Below are 21,787 nucleotides of genomic sequence, written 5' to 3'. Positions count from 1 at the left end.
AAATGTTGCCATTGTAGGACTTGCACCTGACTCATACCCATACGTTTCTTGCTCTGTAAACTACTTCTGTGCATGCCTCTGGTTCCAAGACACTGAATCTTCAGGAGCAGAGGAGGAGTGTTCTTCCCCAGTCTGGCCTGCACCCAACTCTAACCTGCAATGGTTGGAAAAATCTCAACCCAAACCCACCAAAATAGTGGTCAACCCACAAATCACTACATCACATCCTTACCCCTCATAGCCCCATCTCACACCTTTTACCACTGATCCATTGTCTTTCTGGTAGGGACCTGTACATTTTGTTGCAAAAGGTGGTAACCCTATGGCTGAGGCTCTGTTAAAATAAGTTTGTGGAGATATACAGTCAACAAGCTAATAGAAAGATAGACAGACAGACAGATATAGAGATAGATAGATTATTATTAACATGTATTTTTAGAGTGCCAACATATTGAGCAGCGCTAAAAAATAAATGTGTTCATACAAAGAAGTGACATTAGAGATGGACATGGAGACATGGAGATGGGGTGATAGCAGAATTGTTAACTATGATAGATTCTTCTGGGATGTTATGTGTGTTAGTAGAGGAAAAGAGAACATTTCCATTTTGGAGAATTTAATTTAAGGTAGTGTTGTGACATCAAAGTTGAGATAGCGGACAGGCAGGAGGAGATCCTAGTTAAGAGCTCTGGATTGAGATCAGGAGAGCAGAGATAGATCTGATTATAGCCAACATAGAGGTGGTATCCATGTGAGTTGATTAGTTTGCCGAGGCAGGAAGTATAGAGAGAAAATAAGGGGCCCAGGAGCCTTGAAGAACCCCAACAGATAGAGGCAGGGGAGAAGATTATACTCCATTGTAGGAGACACCTAAGGAACAATTAGTGAGGTAAGAAGAGAACCAGGACAGGGCCGATAGCTAGATAATGTTCAATACTCAAATGTGTCCAGAGATTTTAGGTACACAGAGGGTCAAAAAAAACCCCACCAATAAATAGTGATTATGAAAGAAAAAAAGCCCCTCTGTCGTTTGCCAGGATCTACAGATTTTCAGTCTTGGCCCAGCATGGTAATTGGAAAGATACTGGAAGAAAGGCATATCTCTCCCAGAATACCCTGTTAGGCAGCACATGTCAAACAAGTGCCTTTTCAGGCATTTGGGCTTAGAGAATTCCTTTATTTTTAGAAACTCTATGCCAGACACATACTCTACCAGAAGTCCTGCAAAATGCTCTTGCAGGGAAGGTTGGATCGTGTATTGTGTTTCTTAAACACCATCTCTGCATTCCAATTGAATTACCTAATTGTTAATCACAGTCTTATGAGCTGTTCTGGTATGATCAGCATCTCTCTTGCCCTTACTATTGGATGCCAGTGCAGGACCTTTATAACCTTAGTGTGAAAAGAAGAAAACACTTTGTAAAACATTATAAATATATTGCTTATTGGAAAATAATTGTTTTCTTTGCAGTCTCAACATAATGTCATAATAAAACTGCAGCCCCAGTGGGCCCCCAATGTTCCAGTCTGATCCTGATGATAGGACCCCCTGTTCGTTTGGGCAAATGCCTCTTTGTCCATTTGTTAAAGAGTCTCTGGTGCAGGGGTTGGCAGCACTATTAGGGAAAGATCTGTCTGCAGGAAATTTTGAATTGGATATGTCCCCTGCAAAGGAGATCTACTAGTAAACCACCCTTCTTTGGTATGGTGCATTTTTTCAGTATTTTGTATAGCATGTTGGTAGACTGTGTTTATACTGTATGTTCATTTGTTAATCACTCATGTAACATACATGGTAAGATGTTGATTTTATCATATACTTGGCAACTTTGCACTTGGGCCTGTGATGCACATAATATGTTTATAACTGAGAATTGTGGTACATAAACACCTACAGCCTACAGACTTGTTTTAACTGTCAGTATGCTCCCCTTAAGTCTCAGCATTTGCCTGCTAAATCTGGAGGTTAGGGGGACGTGTTACAACATTCTGTGGCACAGGTTTGAGAGCAGGGCTAGCAATCAGTTGTATACAGACAATGACATACTTGCTTTCTCTTCTCTGGACCTGAAATAATGTGCAGGCAGCTGCACTTCTGATCTCTACTAGTGCATTATAATCTACCAGTGCAGCTGCCTAGTAGGAAATCTATACTCTTGTTTGTTTGCATAAAAACAGACACCTCATGGCAATTTTGTGTAATGAAACAGTACTCTTCTTCTCTTTAATGGAAAAGTTCAGTGTAAAAATAAAAAAAACAGGTAAACAGATAGGCTGCGCATAATGAAAAATGTTTCTAATATAGTTAGTTAGCCAAAATGTAGCGTATAAAGGCTGGAGAAACTGGATATCTAATATTAGAGAACACAACCCAGCATCCTGCTTTTCAGCTCTCTAACTCTGAGTTCAGTCCAACCCCTCTCAAAATCCATCTTTCTCAATGTATAGAACACTAAATTAGAAAGCAGCTAGACTTGTAGAGTGAAGTGTTGGAGAAACACAGTGGGGCTGATTTCTGAACATAGGTGCTAAACTGCATATTTAGTATGTAGGTAGAAAGTGTATCCAATCTACAATTAGCTTCAAACAGTCTATTGCAACCTGGAAAATGAACAAATACATTTGGTTGGTTGTTACTGGCAAATGCCTTAAATGTTCATAAATCAGCCACATAAAGTTCAAATACTTATGTCTACTGTCACTAAACCCAGGGGAGGATGTCATATGCAAAAATCATTGTGGAGAGTGCCCAGTTTCTGTACTTTTAACCCTGTCCAGAGTAAATAAAAACAGTGTCACTATCTGGCACATTTATTATGATGTCATGTTTCAAAATATATTTTATGTGTTACAACAGGCTGATAAAGCAGAATTTATTTATAATGCAAAAGCTACATGACTCAAGTTTACACTACAACACGTGCTGGGGAATTCTCTCCTACACTCCTAGTATAGGATTACTCCTATCAGTAATGAACCAGCCTCCAACAACTCCAAATTCAATATTTGTTGGCCACTCTGTCTCTGGATTCTATTATACCCAGAAAACTTAGGGGCATTTTTATGATGCTATTTAAAATGAAATTTGCATTAGTATACTAACTCTAGTAGGTAATTGCAAAATACTACTATACGTCTATGTAAAGTAAAGGGTACTAACTATTTACAAATTGTATAACAAAAGGAATGTTATTGCACATGTGTTCTTTATTTATTTTCTTTTTCCTCTTTTCTTTAATTTATATTATATCTTTTCTTTATTTTGTCTTCTGTTTCCTTTGCTGTAAAACGAACCTACAATAAAAAAGATATTGTTAAAAAAAAATGAAATTTGCAGAAAAAACTGTGTAAAAAGCTGTGAAAAATATCACAAGGTGTGTGTAATTTTACACCATATGAATTTCACATTTGCCACCCTTATTTTACATTGCTTCAGGTGGAAGTTACTCTAAGAACCACGTAAAAAGTATACACAGTTTTTTATGCCGTTTTTTTACATGGTGAAGCCTGGCGATGTGTGGTGTATCATCTGCCATTTTTTACACAGCATAATAAATATGCCCCTTAGACCCTGTCCTGGCAATGCGTATGCCTGGATGTTTCACTCTTTTAAGTGTCCTCTTTCTTCAACCGTCAAAATTTAAAAATGCTAGCCTTTTTTTCTGTTTATTTCCTTAACCTAGTGGAGTCTTAGCTGTGTAAGTTGATCTAGACACAGCTGTCTACTGCACTTAGTTAGAGCAACTTGGAAAGAAAAAAAAAACGGCCCGAGGAATTCAGTTTCCCTAAAAATAGAAGCAATATACAGCCAGTGACTTGCCACTTTTTAGATAACTGTTGTGTGAACTGCATTCAGCTGATGACCCCTGTAATAGCTGCTGACATTCATCCCATATTCCATAAACTTAAATATTTTTGCCAATTCCATTAATAGTAGAAAGAGTACATCTTTTGGATATGACATGTGATCAAGAACTGGCATCGGTAACAATCTGCGTGTGAAAGACTCAAAAAGAGCTTGTTTGTTATCTCAGCTTCTATTGGCGAAAAAAAAGGACTGATCCATTTTTCCCAACTTCATCAGCAAAAGGTGAGTTCTTCCTGATTTTTCATTTTAATTGTATAAAGTTGTTTTAAACCATAAACCAAATTTAATACTGTTTACTACCTAAAACTTAATATATACACTTTGGTTTTCAGTTGGATAATTTTTTTTTATTATCAGGCATTTAAATGTTTCAGATTGTGACAACCAACAATCAAGACATTTCTTTTCAACTCCATTGGGTATGACAAGGCAGTGGGTGCTGTATGGTATTATTTAATATTTGTAATTCTTTAATTTACATCCTTTATACCTAAATGCATAGAAAACCCCAGAGAGAGTTTTAAAAAAAATTTAAATCTTGCTCCAAATTTATTTTGTTGAAATGAATTGTTCTTTAATTTACAGAAAACTATACCTCATATTAGTGCTGTCCAAAATGTATTCTTCTTATTTGTTATTGATACATTAATTTTATATTTTATTTTGGTTGAATTCACACAATTAAATACTTATACAAATAGATTTTTGGTTATTTTAGAATATGAGGGAATTAACATGGCTCTGTTCTGCACAACAAATTTACAGGCAGCCCGCTCTATCTCTCTATGGTAACATTGCATATCACCCTTTAAACGATTACTGTAAATAGATTTACATGGCCTGCAGGTACCTCCCACAGCTGACTTGCTGGCCTCACTTTTTGGCAGGTTCAGTTTTATAAACTCTTGTAAACACATTAAAACACAAAATGAGCCTTGATAAATTCTTTGCAATGCTGTAGATTAAAACACTTTTTAAGATTTGCCAATGCTATTTCTCAGTAGTTTGGGAGACAACCTTTGTTTGTTTCCCTTCTGGGTCATGATTCACAATTCTGTATTGTAAATCAGAGAAAGAAAAGTAAAAGGAGGAATTATTTTTCTACATTGTGAAAAACAGCATAAAATCCCTGATGTCTCAAACTATAATGTGACATGGGAAGAAAATATATCAACCTATGCAGTGTGTGACGCACAATTTTTAAGGATTAGCCTTGGTTTGTTATGTAGGACCCTTTATCAGAGGTAAACTGGTGTGACTGGGTTAAATTTCAAGAAGTCTTTCTGAAGACACCAGGACTGATAACACATGCAGGTCTTTAGTTACAGCACCTGATTCACAAAAGTATTTATAGGTTTCTTCTAACACTAGTTTTTTTTTTACGTTGCACTGGTGCATTCAGTATTTTCTGCAGAGATGCCATGGGAGAATGGTATATCACTAAAGGCTGATGTTTCTTTTCAGTCTGTAAGACTAATTTTCTAAAGGGTATTTTACAAAGTATCAGTGCATGTTTCTCTATTTTATTTTACAATTAAATAATCCTTCCTAGAAGTCGAGCATAAATACATGCACAATTTTGCTCCATATAAAAAAATAGCTAATATAAATTATTACATTATGTGCAAATAAGCAGTAGAGGGGGCAGGATGGAGGCAAGATGAGTGTACCATTATATTGCACTGCATGTAGAAGCTCATTTGAGCCAGTAAGCTGAAGCTTACCCCTTCAAATATGTCTACAAAAAATAGTCTCCAAATGGCATCTGCTGACTTAGGCTAAGGCCACACTAGGCGATAGTGCCGCGATTTGACTCGCGGCGACTTTTCGCCGCGACTTTTAAGCCGCAATCGCTGGGGAAACTTTTGCGCTGGCGTCTATGGGGAATCGCGTAAAATCGCCAGCGTAAAAACACACGCGGCGATCTTTTTTCTATTGTCGCTCGAAATCGCCTAGCGAGTGTTTTTACGCTGGCGATTTTACGCGATTCCCCATAGACGCCAGCGCAAAAGTTTCCCCAGCGATTGCTTAAAAGTCGCGACGAAAAGTCGCAGCGAAAAGTCGCCGCGAGTCAAATCGCGGCGCTATCGCCTAGTGTGGCCTTAGCCTTATACTCTGAGTGGTAATTGCGTAAGTATTCAAATGTGATGTTGGCTGATTTCACTGCTAACCTATTATATGGCCACCAACCTAATAAGGTAGCTGTACACATTCAGTTTCTCATACTGTCCTACAGATAGCTCTTGTTATATTGTGAAAGCAAAGTAAGGGTAAACAATCATAGAAAACATGATGCTTTGCCCCTGCTGCTGCTTCGTACATGCAGAATTCCATGTCTTTGTTGCTGCCAAACCACAGCAGTGAATATGCTATTAACTGCCAACAATACGGTGACTATTCTGTTGTGTATTGTTACATACTGTGACCCTTACATACTTGTTTGTGGGAGTTTGAGTGATTGTTTGGTGATTTAGCATGTGCAGAATTTTGCTAGCTACCGTAGTGTCCCATAGCAACCACTCAGCATAGCTTTAACTGAATTGAAACAAAGTCAGGGTAAGGGGATACAGGTATAAGCACTGGCCTAGCCACACGCCAGTAGTAAATCCAGGACCGAAAATAAAGCCAATACCTGGTTATGCAGCAAACGGGTGATCCCAATTTATTTCATGGTGCTATTGATGAGATCACTGAGGAAGGGCCATGCAGTCCTGAAACGTTTGATATTTTGTACTGCGTCAATAGCACCATGGAAAAAATTGGGATCACCCCGTTTACTGCATAACCAGGTATTGGCTTTCTTTTCACTCCTAGCTTTAACTGACACTGAATTTATGAGGATGTACTTAATTGTCTGAACGACTGATGTGGAACTCTGCACAAGTGCATACTTTGCCTGTGTTAACAAAGAATGTCTTTAGTTCCCTTTATAACATTTTGGGCCCAGCAAATTACAGAAAGCTAATACATATATAAGGAGACGCAGTACATATTTATCTCCTGTACTCGCCTAACAGATGCCCCATGCTTTGATAACTCATAGTCATAGAAAATGCCTGATCACTACCATTTATCAAGGGTGGGGGCATTCCAGCACAATACCTAACCCCCCTAAAAATCTACAGGACATGAACCAACTCCCCCCCACCACCACCACCATACACACAAGGTTTACAAGCATAACGTGGCTTTGTTCCCAGTGTGAGAGCGGTAGGACAGCTTTAAAAGCATGCCTGTCATATTAATTGTATGACACACGATGGGATTGTTTTTGCAAGTTCCTTCTGTCACTGTGGAATAGGAGGATCCATTTAGAGCTAAAACAATTATAAATGTATTTATATGAGCATTTCCCAAAAAATTAATCAAGGCATTTTCCCTTCAGATCAGTTGAGATTGTGCAAATTGCACATCAGAATGGTCACTGGTACTCACAGGGGTCACACAACCAATTTACCCCCAGTGATGATTAATATTCCATTGAAATCGAACTAAATATATTAAAGGGCATGTTGAACACTTTCAAGATTCATGGTTCAAAGTTATGAAGAAGTAATAGGACTTCAGATTTATGATGATGCATGACGCATGCAATTTTATTTCCTCAAAACCATTAATAATGTGTTCTAACATGATACATTTGAAGTAGGAAGTGCAAGAGATACTGTCTGCCTCAGATTGGAGATAAGGTTTACAAAGTCATTGACATATTTTCCTGTGCATTTCTGTATTTTAATGTAGAAAGTGTATATTTGTATTTCTTGTTTTTTTCTGAGGACTAGATGTACAATGAAAACTACATCAGAGGTAAAAAATAAAATACAAATACATGTGTATTTTTTAAAAACAACCATTTAACTACTGTTTTATTTTAGTTCATAAAACAAGGGTGATACTTATAAGCAGATTCAAGATTCTGTGTCCTTTGGGTCATAAAAATGTTCCATTGCTTGTAAAAACAGACTAGAAATCAATAGGTTTTTAATACCTTGCTCAAGGAACAGCTTTAATGGAAGTCCCTGGAGAATGGTGGTTATTTTAATTATCAAAATACAAACACATATGAAACAGATTTATATTAGTCACTGAATAATATTATGTATAGGTAGACTTTTCCTCTATCTTATCTGGGCAAATTCAGACCTATGACACATGGCCATACCCAGCATTAATTAGTTAGTAGAGGAGCACCCCAACTAACAGTGACAGAAAAGTGTGTTTAACTGTTGGCAGAAAGAATCTATTCAAATAAATAACAGGCTGTATTGTAACATGAAAAAAAATGCCAGTGGAAAATACACCCTATTTGACATGGGTCTTTTTATTTCCAAGTAACATGTAGCTTTGGACCCAGCTTTGTCATGGCAGCACCCTGTCACCAGAATATACTGTAAAACCAAATCAAGTACCTAGGCTCTCTGACCCAAATTACCTTGGAGCTGATAAAATACACAGGCCCTTCAATGGGGCCTCTGCTGGTTTGAGTGAAGATGTTTGCACCATTTATATGCAGAGTAGATTTGCAACAATGCTTTGGAGTGGCTTGTGTTTCCCTTTTTGAAGTCCTGAGGGAGGAAGGCACCCTGTAATCTTGATTTCTGAACCCTACCAATGAGGATGTACAGTGCACATGCACTAGCAATGACACAATCAGTCTGCACATAAGAGTAAATCAAATGTAGGAGGGGGTGGTGCTGCAAATTCGTGTCTGCAGCCCTCTCGTGCTTGTTGACGACAGCAGCCTGATTGGTGTACCAGAAACTGGAAATTCAATGCACTTGCTCACTGAGTGAGAAACAGGAACATTTGTTTCCAGTGTTCAGGTAAGAATTAGAAGAGCAGACACAGAGTACTGGGGGTGAGAGACCTATGGCATGTGTCAAGCAAATTTCATCACAGCAGTCGCTTTGTAATCCCCATGACTACTCTGTGCCCAGGGAAGTTACCATTTTGCGGTTCTGTATTTACTCCAACAGACAAATGATCCATGATCAGATGTAAAACCAGCTGTCTGTAACAGGTGAGCTGTTAAGCAGCCCTTTACTTGCTTTTCATTGTATATAATTTATTTCGTACATTGTGAAAAAAACACCTGGCACTGGCTACCCATACTTATAATGCATTAACAGTAATAATCACCCATGTGTTGAAAGTACCAGATTCACAGCAAGGAAATATACCCAAAAGTGCTAAATAAGATTCAATACCCATGTCACAATAACAAAGCAGATGGAGAAATCAGACTCCAGAAGTATTAGGTATGCAACAAAAAAGAGACAGACTTCATGCTGCACTCAGTTTAGAACTAAGACATTATGATTTAGATGTGTGTAAGCCATTGAAGATAGATTTCCTCCAACAACTCTTTGCTTCATCCGTTTCTGATAATTTGTGACCATAATTATCATGCATAATGAATCCTCTAATCAAGAATCAGATTGTGTTCTTTTCTGCTGCTAGCTGCCAGCCTGGTTACATTTGTTTTCTATGTGTTCATGGCTAAAAAGAGTGAAGGAGAATCATACAGAGACTAACTACATATCTCAGCAAGCCTGTAATTAGTCCTTAGGAAGGCAGCTGAAGTACAGGAAATAATTTGGTTGTCTGCTGCTGCTGCTGCATAGAGCCCTTGAGCCACAAGGAATCAAGCAAAGTATCAAAATAACCACTAGAAGCATAGCATATTTTTCATAAGGATCTGTATAAAATTAGTGATGATCACATGCAAAATTCCTACTAATTTCCTGCAATCCATGTACACAATCATTTTTTTTAATGTATGGGCACAAATGGCAGATATGTGTGAGCAAGTACTGAATTGTGTGTGTGTGAATAAAGTGACTTTTTTCTGTTCTGTTTAGCGCAGTGCTTTTCAGCATCAATCTATTTACCAAAGCCCATTTAATGTCCTTTTTGTAACTTTTTAAAACTTATTAGAACTCAACACTTAAGCACCCCTTAAGCAATAATAAGAAAACAATTGTTTAAGGCTGGTGGTGTGGTTACTGGTTTCATTTTAAAGTACATGGCTTCTGAAAGATGAAAACAATTAAGCTTGTCTCTTGTCACTCGTGATGAAAGATACAGTGTGCTCAGAGGCTTACTTTACACTTTCAGAAACACATCCCTTAAATGCCATACCTTTGTTTACATTTGGTATTTAAACCTCTCATCAGGCTAAAGTATGTGTGAAATTCTCTGGCACATATGTCCCATTCCACACAGTTCAGCCAGTGCTTATTAAAATAAACCGTGCTGCCCTTTACATTGTGTAGTAGGGTCAGATGACACCATTGTTATGAAATCTGAGTTTTACTCTAATCCAATAACCAAAACAGCATTAGTCACTTCAGCTATGTATTTAGCCATGGGGAAATCACATAACAATTCTCTGTTCACATTTTAGATATTCCCACAAACCTGCAGGGGGTCCAACAAAAGATAAAGTAATGTTACTTTCTGGATTGTCCTTGCATTGAAAGCTGCAGAGTTGAAGTTGGGAGCAATATTAAAGGCTTCCTTTTGATTTTCTAAAATACATATTATACTGATGCTCTCTATTCCTCCCGACATAATCCCTGCTGAGGACACCTAAACTATCCTCAATTTCATGGAAAGAGAAAGAAATCGATTGCATGCATGATATGTGCAGCCATGTATCACATGCCACTGTGACTGTAGAGATTAAGGCATGCTCACTTCAAGGCATAATCTTGTACATAATCTTGTAGAAAAGTTGATTTATGCTTATATCAACCAGAGAATAAAATGGCAGGTACTGAGTGCCTGCCATTTTCTTTTCTGGTTGAATGCACCTGGCCAGACTATGGAGCTGGTGCAAAATTGTTGGTGAGGTGAAAGGGTAAATGGCTTGTTGCATCACTGTGTTTTATGCACCTGATGAAGACCGTTGTAGCCGAAACATGTTGTGCAGGATTTTCTGCAAAATAAAATGAAAACCAAGAAATTGTGCTCTCCGGGCTATTCTCTCCTTTACTTGGAATCTTTGCACTCCGGCACGGGGTCTGTGACTTGTTGAGAAGCACTAAATACACAGATGACCATTATAAGGACAACTCCATATCTAATCGAAAACCTCCACCTTGAGCATGCGCACCCAGAGCACAAATTTATACTGGTGAGATTATAAACTCATTGGCTATGTACCGGGGATTTCATAATTAATGTATAATGCTTATATCACCCATAACTTGTATTACAATTGCATAGTTACACAACTCCCTCTTATGTAAAGAAGATATAAGCCAAAAAATGCTATTTTGATTAAGTAAAGACATTGCAATTCAAGGCAACTCTCCAATGTACATTAATACAATTTTTTAGTGGTTTCAGAGGTCTTTGCATATATAATCTTGTTCGAAAGCAATATCTCTCTGGCCCATTCAATTTTCACCACTGGTGGTTCTGACTTTTGAAACAATGTAGCAGAAGCCGGACACATTAATTTAAACACAATGTAGTGCCAGCCAGGGGAATAGAAAGAAAACTTACACTGGAGTTGGTCAGAAATTAGCTTGACACACAGCTCTAAAGAAACTTCCAGTTTGAAGCATGGGGGCGCTTTAGAGTTGCTCTAGCTGCAACAGGGTGCAATGGAAGTAGTCTCCTGTAAGAAACTTTACAGACAACCTACACGGTCTACTGCCATATACATAACAGCATATCCATGACAATAACATGTCTCAAATTCTTGAATGTAGTGCACCCCCCCCCCAAAAAAAATTATTCAGTTCTAGTGGTAGAATGTTTAATTTAAAAAATGTCTGGTGTTACTGGTCCTTTAAGCGATTAATTCTGTGATGTTATTTTTAGGCAGTTCTGAGGCAGCACAGTAAGAGTTAACTGAAATCACATGGAATGTTTTGCACTGGACATAAATGTTTTAACAGTGTGGGCTGACGTCCTAGAGGTTCAGTGTCAACAGCAGAACGACGATCCTTTTAGAATGCCGGCTAGAGTATTTGGATTGCAATGTGCCACTGAGATTGAATCTAGCTTTTCTGCTCAACAAAACTAGCTTCATTTAGTCAGAGAAATATATCAAACACCGTAGGCAGCAAACCTTAACATCACAAAGGCTCATTCTAATCTATTTTAATTATACCACCCACTTATCTTGTAACCCTGTATGGATTAGTGTTAAACACAAGCCAGAAGTAATTTCTAGTGCAGGGGTCTTAGGTCTTATTTCACCCAGGTTTCACATGCACAGGCAACACCCAGGCCTCAAACAGTTGGAACATCACTGCTGAAATGACAGTTACAGGTGTTTAATGAAAGAGCAAGGGTGTAACTCAGACCTCACCAGAATAGCATGTGAGTCTGGTCTCAGTCTGAGAAACACTACCCTACTGCCTTGCTATCAAAGAACGCAAGAAAAGCAAAATGGCAGTAGCACTAACGCTTTCATGGTGTAACTACAAGTTATTGGACCCTGCCGCAAAGTCTTTACCTCCAAAACTTTGATGAAGATGCTAGATGCTTCTGGAAGGTAAAGATTTCTAGTCCAAGGAATTGTAAAACTATAACTCTCAGCATACCTCCATCAGCTCAACACAGTCACGGGAATCATGTCTGAATGTGGTATTTTGTTTGTACTGCTTGAATTTATCCTAGAGCTTGAAGATAAGCTGTATGTTGAAAAAAAAAGTTGTTTTGGTGCATGTTTGTGGGGTGAAACATCAATTGGATTTGGTTTACAGTACACTTGTCAAATGTTGCAGGCTTACAAAGTAGGGTGTTTGCAGCCTTTGGTGTTTGATATATAAAATGTGTCCCTCAATGAAAACATCAGTTCAGAATATTCAGCTTGTTTTAGCATATATAGTTCACAGTACTCTACACACCAGATCCATGCTATTGTTAAAAGCCTAGGTTATCACTGTTAGGTTGTTCCTGCCCTCTTCTGGTAACCCAGCTTATGGAAGGTCTTAGTTATGAAGGAAATTATCCATCTTTTTTTTAGTTGGCCGTATAAAGGTGCAGTCCAGCAACAAATATCAGTGCCTCAATAATTGGGTTCTAAGTCCAATAAGCACTAAATACAGGCAGAAAATCGTGAGCAGGACTTAGGTCTATGGGTGGTTTTATTGGCTCAGCCCTTTGCTCCCCTGCTGGGTCCCTCATATGGAGATACCCGCTATAGTGAACATATATATATTATGTTGGCTTCCCACTAAACAGTGAATTGTAATAAATGATATGATGTCAGAGTCCTGATTCCAAATCATCACTGGTAGACAGGGGTCAGAACATTATTATTAATCCACAAACATTTTGATCAATACAAACATCTTGTGGATCTATAAATTGGCAAGATCCATTCTCTGGGAGCAGGTGATATCCTAGCACATATTGTAGCTGGTAGTCCATGCCCTAAATAGTGTATGCAGACATGTCTGTTTATCTACAGTGCAGATGTATTCTCTTCCCAGTATGTGGGAAATCCTTCTCAGTCAGCTTTATACAATAAAAGGGCATGGACAACCAGCTAAGAGATATATAGTATGACGATTGATTATTATTGCATTACTGTAGGAACATCTGTGGATGCTGCCCCCCTCCCAACACATTGCTAGTGCAGGGAGTGCAATTCTCTCCCTTAACTAGCTCTTAAAGTTCCAGCTTTCACTATTTTGCTTCTGCAGGTAAAAGTTCTCACCTTTCCTCGTTCCTCAAATGATATGTTAAGCTTTTTTTTACAACCCTGGTCTTTCTAACTGTGCTCTCCTATTGCAATTGATACACTTGCCTTTATTTTATCATTTTATCCTTTTTATACCAAAAGTGTCTCTCCCCCTTTTTCCAGAGAGGCTATAGGGATAATAGCGGACAAGATACACACATATTTCCCAAAGATTTAAGGTTCCACGTGATGGTCCCAAAAGAAGCATAGCTTACTCAAAGGTGGGTGAGGATTTGAATAGATTGGGGCCTGCCTGGTGTCTCTTTTTTAAATCAAATGCTTAGAGGCATGTTACATGTGCGGGCATGACTTGTTCCAGTGCCAATGTGATATTGGTGCCAATTCTAATTGACAGAAATTTAACATCAGTGTCCCTTATTGAACTGAGAGGACAATGTTTATTTAAGGAATAATGTCTCATTTGTGGCTGGCAAATGAAAGCTTTTGAATGTGTCTGTTAGCCCAAAGGTGCTTGAAGAGCTCAGGCTTACTACAGTCACCTTGTAATGTTCCTGAAAAGCACCACAAGAGCTTACCCTTCACATTGCACCGGCCTTACCTGGTGGTGTGTGTGTGTGAGGCACGGTGGGGGTGGAGTTTCTTCTGGTGGGACCCTCATGCTCTGGGCTCGGTGCTAGCGAGAGTGGCCTCTATGAGAAGAGTAGGAGGCGGACCTGTAGTTGCCTATGTTTCTAGAAGGAGGAGGCGTGTATGTGAAGTGGTTATTTCCAGCTCATTTCCAGCCTCAGCTGTCTGACGTGACGTGTGCTAGCTCCTGAGCGCCTTTTACTACAACAGACAGCCTGTGCGCTCCTCTCCCCTCATTCTCCTTCCCCTGCCACAGCATCTCCTGTCAGTTCCATTCAATTGCCTGAGAGGGAGAGACGCGGAAAGGTAAGAGCCACTCGCCGCCTCGCTGTCACTTCATGTACCTGTCATTTCTAAGCTTTAACCCCTTGCTCTCCAGGACAGCATCTGCATTGCTAAACCTGACAAACGAGCATTGTGCCCCCCCCCATTTATAGCATTGTTTGTGCCTCATGGCTATGACTTTAATTGGCGCTCGCATGAAACAAAGGGTGGGGAGCGATGCTTGGCTGGGAAATGAGAGGTGTCAAACGTCCCTTTGTCTGTGAGTGGCGACCCCCTGTTCAGTACAGTAGTATTGAGTCTCCCGTCCTCTTTCTCTTACTGCAGCTCTCAGGGGGAAGCGAGGCACCCGCGCACATACCATTCCGGGGGGGAACCGAGGAGGATTTGCCTGACAATATTCAGCCTACAATTCCACATTCGAGGAAGAATTCGATCACATTTGGGAATTTTTACAAGCAAACTGGGATCTATGAGTGGAAAGGTGATCAAGCCTAAAGAGGAAAAGGATGCTTCTAAGGGTAAGCCTGCTGCTCACAATGAGCTAAACCTGTTCAGCGGCTGGGGGGGGTTGGAGGGGGTCCAATGGTGGGAACTGCGATTGCGCACGCCCCTGACTCTCAGGGGGTTAAAGGAAAGTCACATTGGAACAGGTGGTGACCTCTTGTTGCTCGGAACGATGTCGATAGTGCGCGATAGGTTGTTGGTTATAATTGGTGGTGCGGGTGGCATCCTGCGCTCAAACACACGCCAATTGTCTTGTGTATATACTACAGATGATATGTCGCCAGACTGGCAATCTGCAGCTCCCTCAGCCATCAGCTGGACGACCTGCTGCCTACAAGTGCTGCTGCCTGTTCTCTATTCTCATTGGCTATTACTATTTAATTAAGAGAACGGCCACCTGATGTCACTAGTAACCGTGTCATCTCCTCCTAGGTGTGCGAATGGGGTTATAGGCGATGCTGTAGTTCACCAGACCTGAGCTATGAAACAATCAGCTGTCCTTAGGTAGGGTCGATAATGCTAATCTCCCTGAGACACATTTCTGGAGTCCTTTCCTAGGGAGAGAGGTTTTTGCAAGAAGGAAGGGGGGGGGGGGGTGTTAGAAGATGTATTTCCCTGTATGTATCCAAGCCATCGACTGCCTTTGTGCTGGATGTAAACTGGGTGACAATTGCCATGGAGACTGGGAGGGCAGGAGGGTGGGGGAGGAGAGGTGTGCTACATTGCAATGACATTACTTTCATTTGCATCTCCAGCACAAGCCAGTGGGATAGAGCAGGGGTCTGGGCAAGTTGCTGCTGCTGGGTGTGCACTGGTGCAGGGCTGGGGAATGATAATCAACACTCTAATCTGTACATGTGCTCCTTCCTGTGCTGTGACAGCGTGGGCTGGCCCTTACCCCCATTACTCATGCCACTTCCAAAACTTTTCCCTAAGGGTAACCCATTATGTATAGTAGGCAACATGTACTCATGTCTGCAAAAGCCATAAACTCAGTAAACAATAGATTGTAAGCTCTATTAGAGTATAGTGCAACCACAGTTTCCGGTGTTCCCCTTTTGTTCCGACTTGGTATTCCCGTTTCTTCTCGGGTAGAGATTCACAGTATCAAAGTCTGTTATGAATCAGCGCTAAAAAAGCTAGGGAAAAACAAGAATGCAGCATAAAAGGAAATCTAAGTGTAGCAGATTATCGGTTGTTGTAATTCCACAATTTCCCAATAGATTGTAAGGTCTGCCAAAAGGTGTCTGGAAATTCATTTGGTACTTTGCTGTGTACACTGAAATGTATAAGCAAGAAAAAAAGACGTATATGAGCCTTGTCATTTAACCACATTAATTGAGATAATCCTATCCCTGGTGTACCACATGTTATTCTTCTGTCTATATGTCCACTCACAACCATTTCTTTTGTACTTCAATTTGCGCCACAGTAAAAGTTCTCATGAGAGTGGCTAAGCAGCACAATCGGTACCTTGAGTATTCTATATGTAATTATGCCAATATAACAAGTGCAATAAAGATAGTGTAACCAGCCTGCATGCTGTAAAAACCAACAAACTGCCACATTCTAGATCCATCACAATAAATATCCTGAAAACAGCCAGCTTAAAGGGATACTGTCATGGGAAAAAAAAATTTTTCAAAATGAATCAGTTAATAGTGCTGCTCCAGCAGAATTCTGCACTGAAATCCATTTCTCAAAAGAGCAAACAGATTTTTTTATATTCAATTTTGAAATCTGACATGGGGCTAGACATTTTGTCAATTTCCCAGCTGCCCCATGTCATGTGACTTGTGCCTGCACTTCAGGAGAGTAATGCTTTTTGGCAGGCTGCTGTTTTTCCTTCTCAATGTAACTGAAGGAGTCTCAGTGGGACATGGGTTTTTACGATTGAGTGTTGTTCTTAGATCTACCAGGCAGCTGTTATCTTGTGTTAGGGAGCTGTTATCTGGTTACCTTCCCATTGTTCTTTTGTTTGGCTGCTGGGGGGGGGGGAAAGGGGGGGTGATAATCACTCCAACTTGCAGTACAGCAGTAAAGAGTGATTGAAGTTTATCAGAGCACAAGTCACATGACATGGGGCAGCTGGGAAATTGACAAAATGTCTAGCCCCATGTCAGATTTCAAAATTGAATATAAAAAAAATCTGTTTGCTCTTTTGAGGAATGGATTTCAGTGCAGAATTCTGCTGGAGCAGCACTATTAACTGATTCATTTTGAAAAAAAAATTTTTTCCCATGACAGTATCCCTTTAAATTAAAAAAAGAGTTTGCAGGACTTAACAGGTTTACTTGCACTGTATCTGCAAGCTTTATTGATGAAAGGCTTATTTTCACAATGAGGCGGTGAATGCTAGCCACTGTAACAGGCTCATCCGTATTGTAAAGCAAAAAATAAATGGATCCTGGGCAGCCTGGAACAGACTCTGCATTTGTGCGGGAACAATATTTGATGCAGAGGCAGACTCCGTGTGATCAAAAACTGCTTTTCAATCATCTTTGTTACTGTTATAGTCTAGATCCATAAACTTTCGAAGTCCACAACTTCTCTGGGATACAGAAGGTCAAATGTCATTCTGTTTATAAAAAGTGCTAAACTGTATGTTTTCAGCTGTAAAGTGGGCTGTAGTTTTAGTAAGGGAAAATATATAAATGTAATACTAAATTAACATTTGAAAATTTAGAAATGTGTTATTTAGTACAGGTAGGGGATCTGTTCTTCTGAAACCCATTATCCAGAAAGCTCCAAATGACAGAAAGACCATTTCCCATAGAAAAAAATGATTTCCATTTTCTCTGTTATAATAAAGCAATACCTTGTACTTGATCCAAACTAAGATATAATCCTTATTGGAAGCAAAACTAGCCTACTGGGTTTATTTAATGTTTACATGATTTTCTTGTAGACTTAAAGCAGATCCACATTACAGAAACTAGGGATGCACCGAATCCAGGATTCGGTTCGGGATTCGGCCAGAATTCGGCCTTTTTCAGCAGGATTCGGATTCGGCCGAATCCTTCTGCCCGGCCGAACCGAATCCGAATCCTAATTTGCATATGCAAATTAGGGGTGTGGAGGGAAATCGTGGGACTTTTTGTCACAAAACAAGGAAATAAAATAATTTTCCCCTTCCCATTCCTAATTTGCATATGCAAATTAGGGTTCGGATTCGGTTCGGTATTCGGCCGAATCTTTCACAAAGGATTCGGGGGTTCGGCCGAATCCAAAATAGTGGATGCGGTGCATCCCTAACAGAAACATCCGTTATTAGCAAAATTCCAAGCCCAGAGCATTCTGGATAACAGGTCCCATACCTGTACATACCTGTACTTCATATGATTTACCAAATATTTTTTGGTTTTCTTACATACAGTACTACAGGTGACAAGCCACCCACATGGGCAACAAATAACAAAAACTTTTTACATTTGCAGGGATATGCATATATATGTAATATGTAACATGAGATTATAATCATGGTTACTTTATAGCAGGGATCTTCAGTTTGCAGGCGTCTCCAGCTGCTACAGACTGAACAATCTGTTTTCCAGGAGATGTTGGGGATTGTAGTCTGAAAACAACACAGCTTGAGCTGTATATAATGATGCTAAAAAAGATTTTTTTAAAAAGATTTTAAAAAACATTATTGTTTATTTATAAAGATACATTTCCATAGCACTGTAAAAAAGGAGGGAAAAACAGTGTAAGAAAGTGTCTTGTTCACAAGAACTCACAATCCACAGGTGTTCTGTATAACCAGTCATATGAATTAATAGTGTAATTTAAACAAGTCACAAGAAAAATATGGCCACACACTTGCTGATACAGGTTTTCTCAGTATGAGCTCAAGGCTTTTCTATTTTTTTGTTTATTTTGTGTCTCAAACCATATTAGCATTGCATGATCTATGGATATTTTTAGTAGCTTGCCTCTGTAAAATGATCCGTCAATACATGTCTTGCCTTTGGCTAGTCCCATTTCTGTGTGACAGTGTTACCACGTCAGCAGATCTATGTTTTGTCTGTATAATAGTGGCTCATGGAAATTTCCTGCTCCAAATTGCTGGATAGCCCAGCTTTCCGGAGAGCAGAATATTTTTTCCACACTCCAGTAGCTTAGATTTATGGAATTGATATCTAGAGAAAACGTAAATTATTATATGCAATGTTGAAGTCATCCCAGGAGATAAGAGGAGATATAGCCACCATCACTTAGGTTAGCTGCGTAAAGCAAATACTGAAGTTGAAATAATTTTGCTTCCAAGATCAAATTATTTACTCCATCTAAAGGGCTCACCCTGTTACTTATTTCATTTGCAGAGAGATAAGCTTGGTGCTTCTCTTCTTAACCCAAGGGCTAAAGTTTGAATTATAGATTATTCATTGAGAAATAATGTTATATTGATGAATGCCCGTACTGAGGATTTGGTTCTTTAGAACAATAAAATATATTCTTTCTGCCGGAAAAGGCATGGTATAGCATCCGAGTGTATGTTTTTTAACAGCATGTTGCTTTATGTACAAATGCAGGTTAATATTCTATCAAAAATGATACAAAAATACAAATGCTGCAGCATGCAGACCAATCAGCATCTAAACCAAATAATTGTCTTTTTATGTGGCACAAATCAAACATATGTTCAAAATAGTCAAAGCACTGTATACAGTGCAAATCCCAATAAGTCCTTTCGATTAAGAGCATTTGACATCTTTTGACCCTAGACTATATTTAACCCATGTCTATTCTGTGCAGAGTAAATTCAAATGACAGAAAAATAAAATGATATAACAAACAACTCCCCCCCCCCCACATTTCATTTATACTGATGGCTAAGTCTAATAATTCTAGTGAAAGCATAATATTCTTGTATGATCTTTCAAATAAGAGCAGTAGATATTTTTCAACCTACTGTGTATTGAACGCATTGTATTTCTGTCAGAAAATGCCAATAGGATCAATTTGTATCAATACAAAATACAACTTTCCAGTAAGAGAGGTTTACATATACATATGTATAAATCTGTCTCTGTATTCTGTCGGAATGTTACCGAGTGCAAATCTTACACTGTAATCTTTCCAATAACAGTAATATGTTGCTTCTATTTGAAACAAATATCAAACCCATAGTTATTCCTTGTGAGCAAATGTAACATTGTGCAAATGCCGGAACGCGACCCAACCAATGAGAACACTGGAAATCATTTTAACATCTTTAAACTTCTGGCTGCACTACTCACAGACACAGCAGGAAGAAACAAAATGAGCTGTCTCATAAATACATGCCATTTTTATGTTCCACTCTGTTTACATCTAAGCAGACAGCCAAATATAAAAAGACACAACAGTGAAATCTCGATTTTAAGTACCCTGATTTTACGTTTTCCCGCATTTTACATTTTTTATTTTGTGGTCCCACCAATTTATAATGTATTTCAATGGGTGCATTTCCCTGAATTTAAGTAATGTTTGTCCTGATGTACCCAAAAAAATGCTTTTTTTCCTCTATGATTATTATTATTTGTGAAATAAAGAGGTTTAAAATATTAACCAGATGTATATTTTGTCATGGTCCTGCCTGTAAATGGTCAATTCCAGTTAGTCTGTCTCTTATACAGTCCTGCACCAATCACTTATTGCTTTAGGTTTTATATGTGATTTAGTGATATGCGGGTTGGGTTTTTCGCGACCAGCAACCGCCCGATATCCACCATCCCACCACCTGCGCCCGTCCGATCCCGACTTACGGGTTACTTTTATTGACCCGAGCCGCCCCGCTCATGAAGTCACAAAAGGGGCAGGACGATCAGGCGTGGCTATAAAACCGGAAGTCGGAAAGGGGGGGGGGGCGGGGAGAACAGGAAGAAGAGCTCGACCTGGACCTGCCTGCCAATGGGGGTGCGAGGTTGGCCCGAACCCGACAGACCCGCGGGTAATCCAGCAGGGCCAGCATGTATCCGGCCGGCCAGCACATCACCAAGGCAAATACCATCTCTGCTTGTTGCAGTGGGCCACAAATAATCAAGATTATTTAGAAAATGAAAACTAATCTTTACATTTTAGACATTGTTACTTGGTGCTTTGACTTATGTAAAATCTATTGATCAGCAGATTATGTAGCTAAACATGAAAGGTGCTACACTGCTGCACACCTCTGTCTTTAGTTAGTGTTGCTTAGGCCTAGAAATCTGGATGGAGTCTATTGTGCATCTCCTGTTTCAATTTCCCCTTAAAGCAGGGTACTTTCCTTCTATTATGTGATTTTAAACGTCAATGATTTAGAAAATGAAAATGCCCCTCAGAAGGCAAGATGATTGATATGAGAAATGCTGTTTAAAGGGTGGTTCACCTTTAAGTTCACTTTTAATATCTTATAGAATTGCCAATTCTAAGCAGCTTTTCAAATGGTCTTCATTATTTATAGTTTTTGAATTATTTGTTGTGATTCTTGTTCTGACTCTTTCCAGCTTTCAAATGGGGGGGTCACTGACCCCATCAAAAAACAAATGTTCTGTAAGGCTACACATTTATTACTGATAATTTTTAATTACTCATCTTTCTATTCAGTCTATTCATATTCCAGTCTCTTATTCAAATCAGTGCATGGTGGTTAGGATAAATTGGACTCTAGCAACCAGATTGAAGAAATTGCAAACTGTGGAGAGCTGCTGATTAAAAAGGTAAATAACTCAAAAACCACAAATGATAAAAATAAATACCAATTTCGAATTGTCTCAAATTGTCTACATCATACTAAAAGTTAACTCAAAGATGAACAACTCTTTTTAAAACGTACTTATTTAACAAATTTAATTTCTATGTATCCCATTATCTTT

At 39.2% G+C, this 21,787-nt stretch overlaps 1 protein-coding gene across 4 annotated transcripts in view; it reads left to right on the top strand.

Moving 5' to 3' along the window:
- Nucleotides 1-3,853: 3,853 nt before the first annotated feature.
- The window catches only part of fgf13.L (fibroblast growth factor 13 L homeolog), a 185,195-nt gene continuing 167,261 nt past the window's right edge, over nt 3,854-21,787 (top strand). The window contains exons 1-2 of one of the 4 annotated variants that reach the window (XM_018228963.2): nt 3,854-4,090; nt 14,772-14,965. In XM_018228963.2, coding sequence (XP_018084452.1) covers nt 14,917-14,965 — 49 coding nt within the window. In that variant the 5' untranslated portion in view covers nt 3,854-4,090; nt 14,772-14,916. 4 annotated transcript variants of the gene reach the window in all.

This window comes from Xenopus laevis, chromosome 8L (genome assembly GCF_017654675.1).
Source record: "Xenopus laevis strain J_2021 chromosome 8L, Xenopus_laevis_v10.1, whole genome shotgun sequence".
In the NCBI taxonomy this organism is placed as follows: Eukaryota; Metazoa; Chordata; class Amphibia; order Anura; family Pipidae; genus Xenopus; species Xenopus laevis.
The sequence above is the reverse complement of the archived record's forward strand: the minus strand, read 5'-3'. Positions and strand labels throughout refer to the sequence as shown.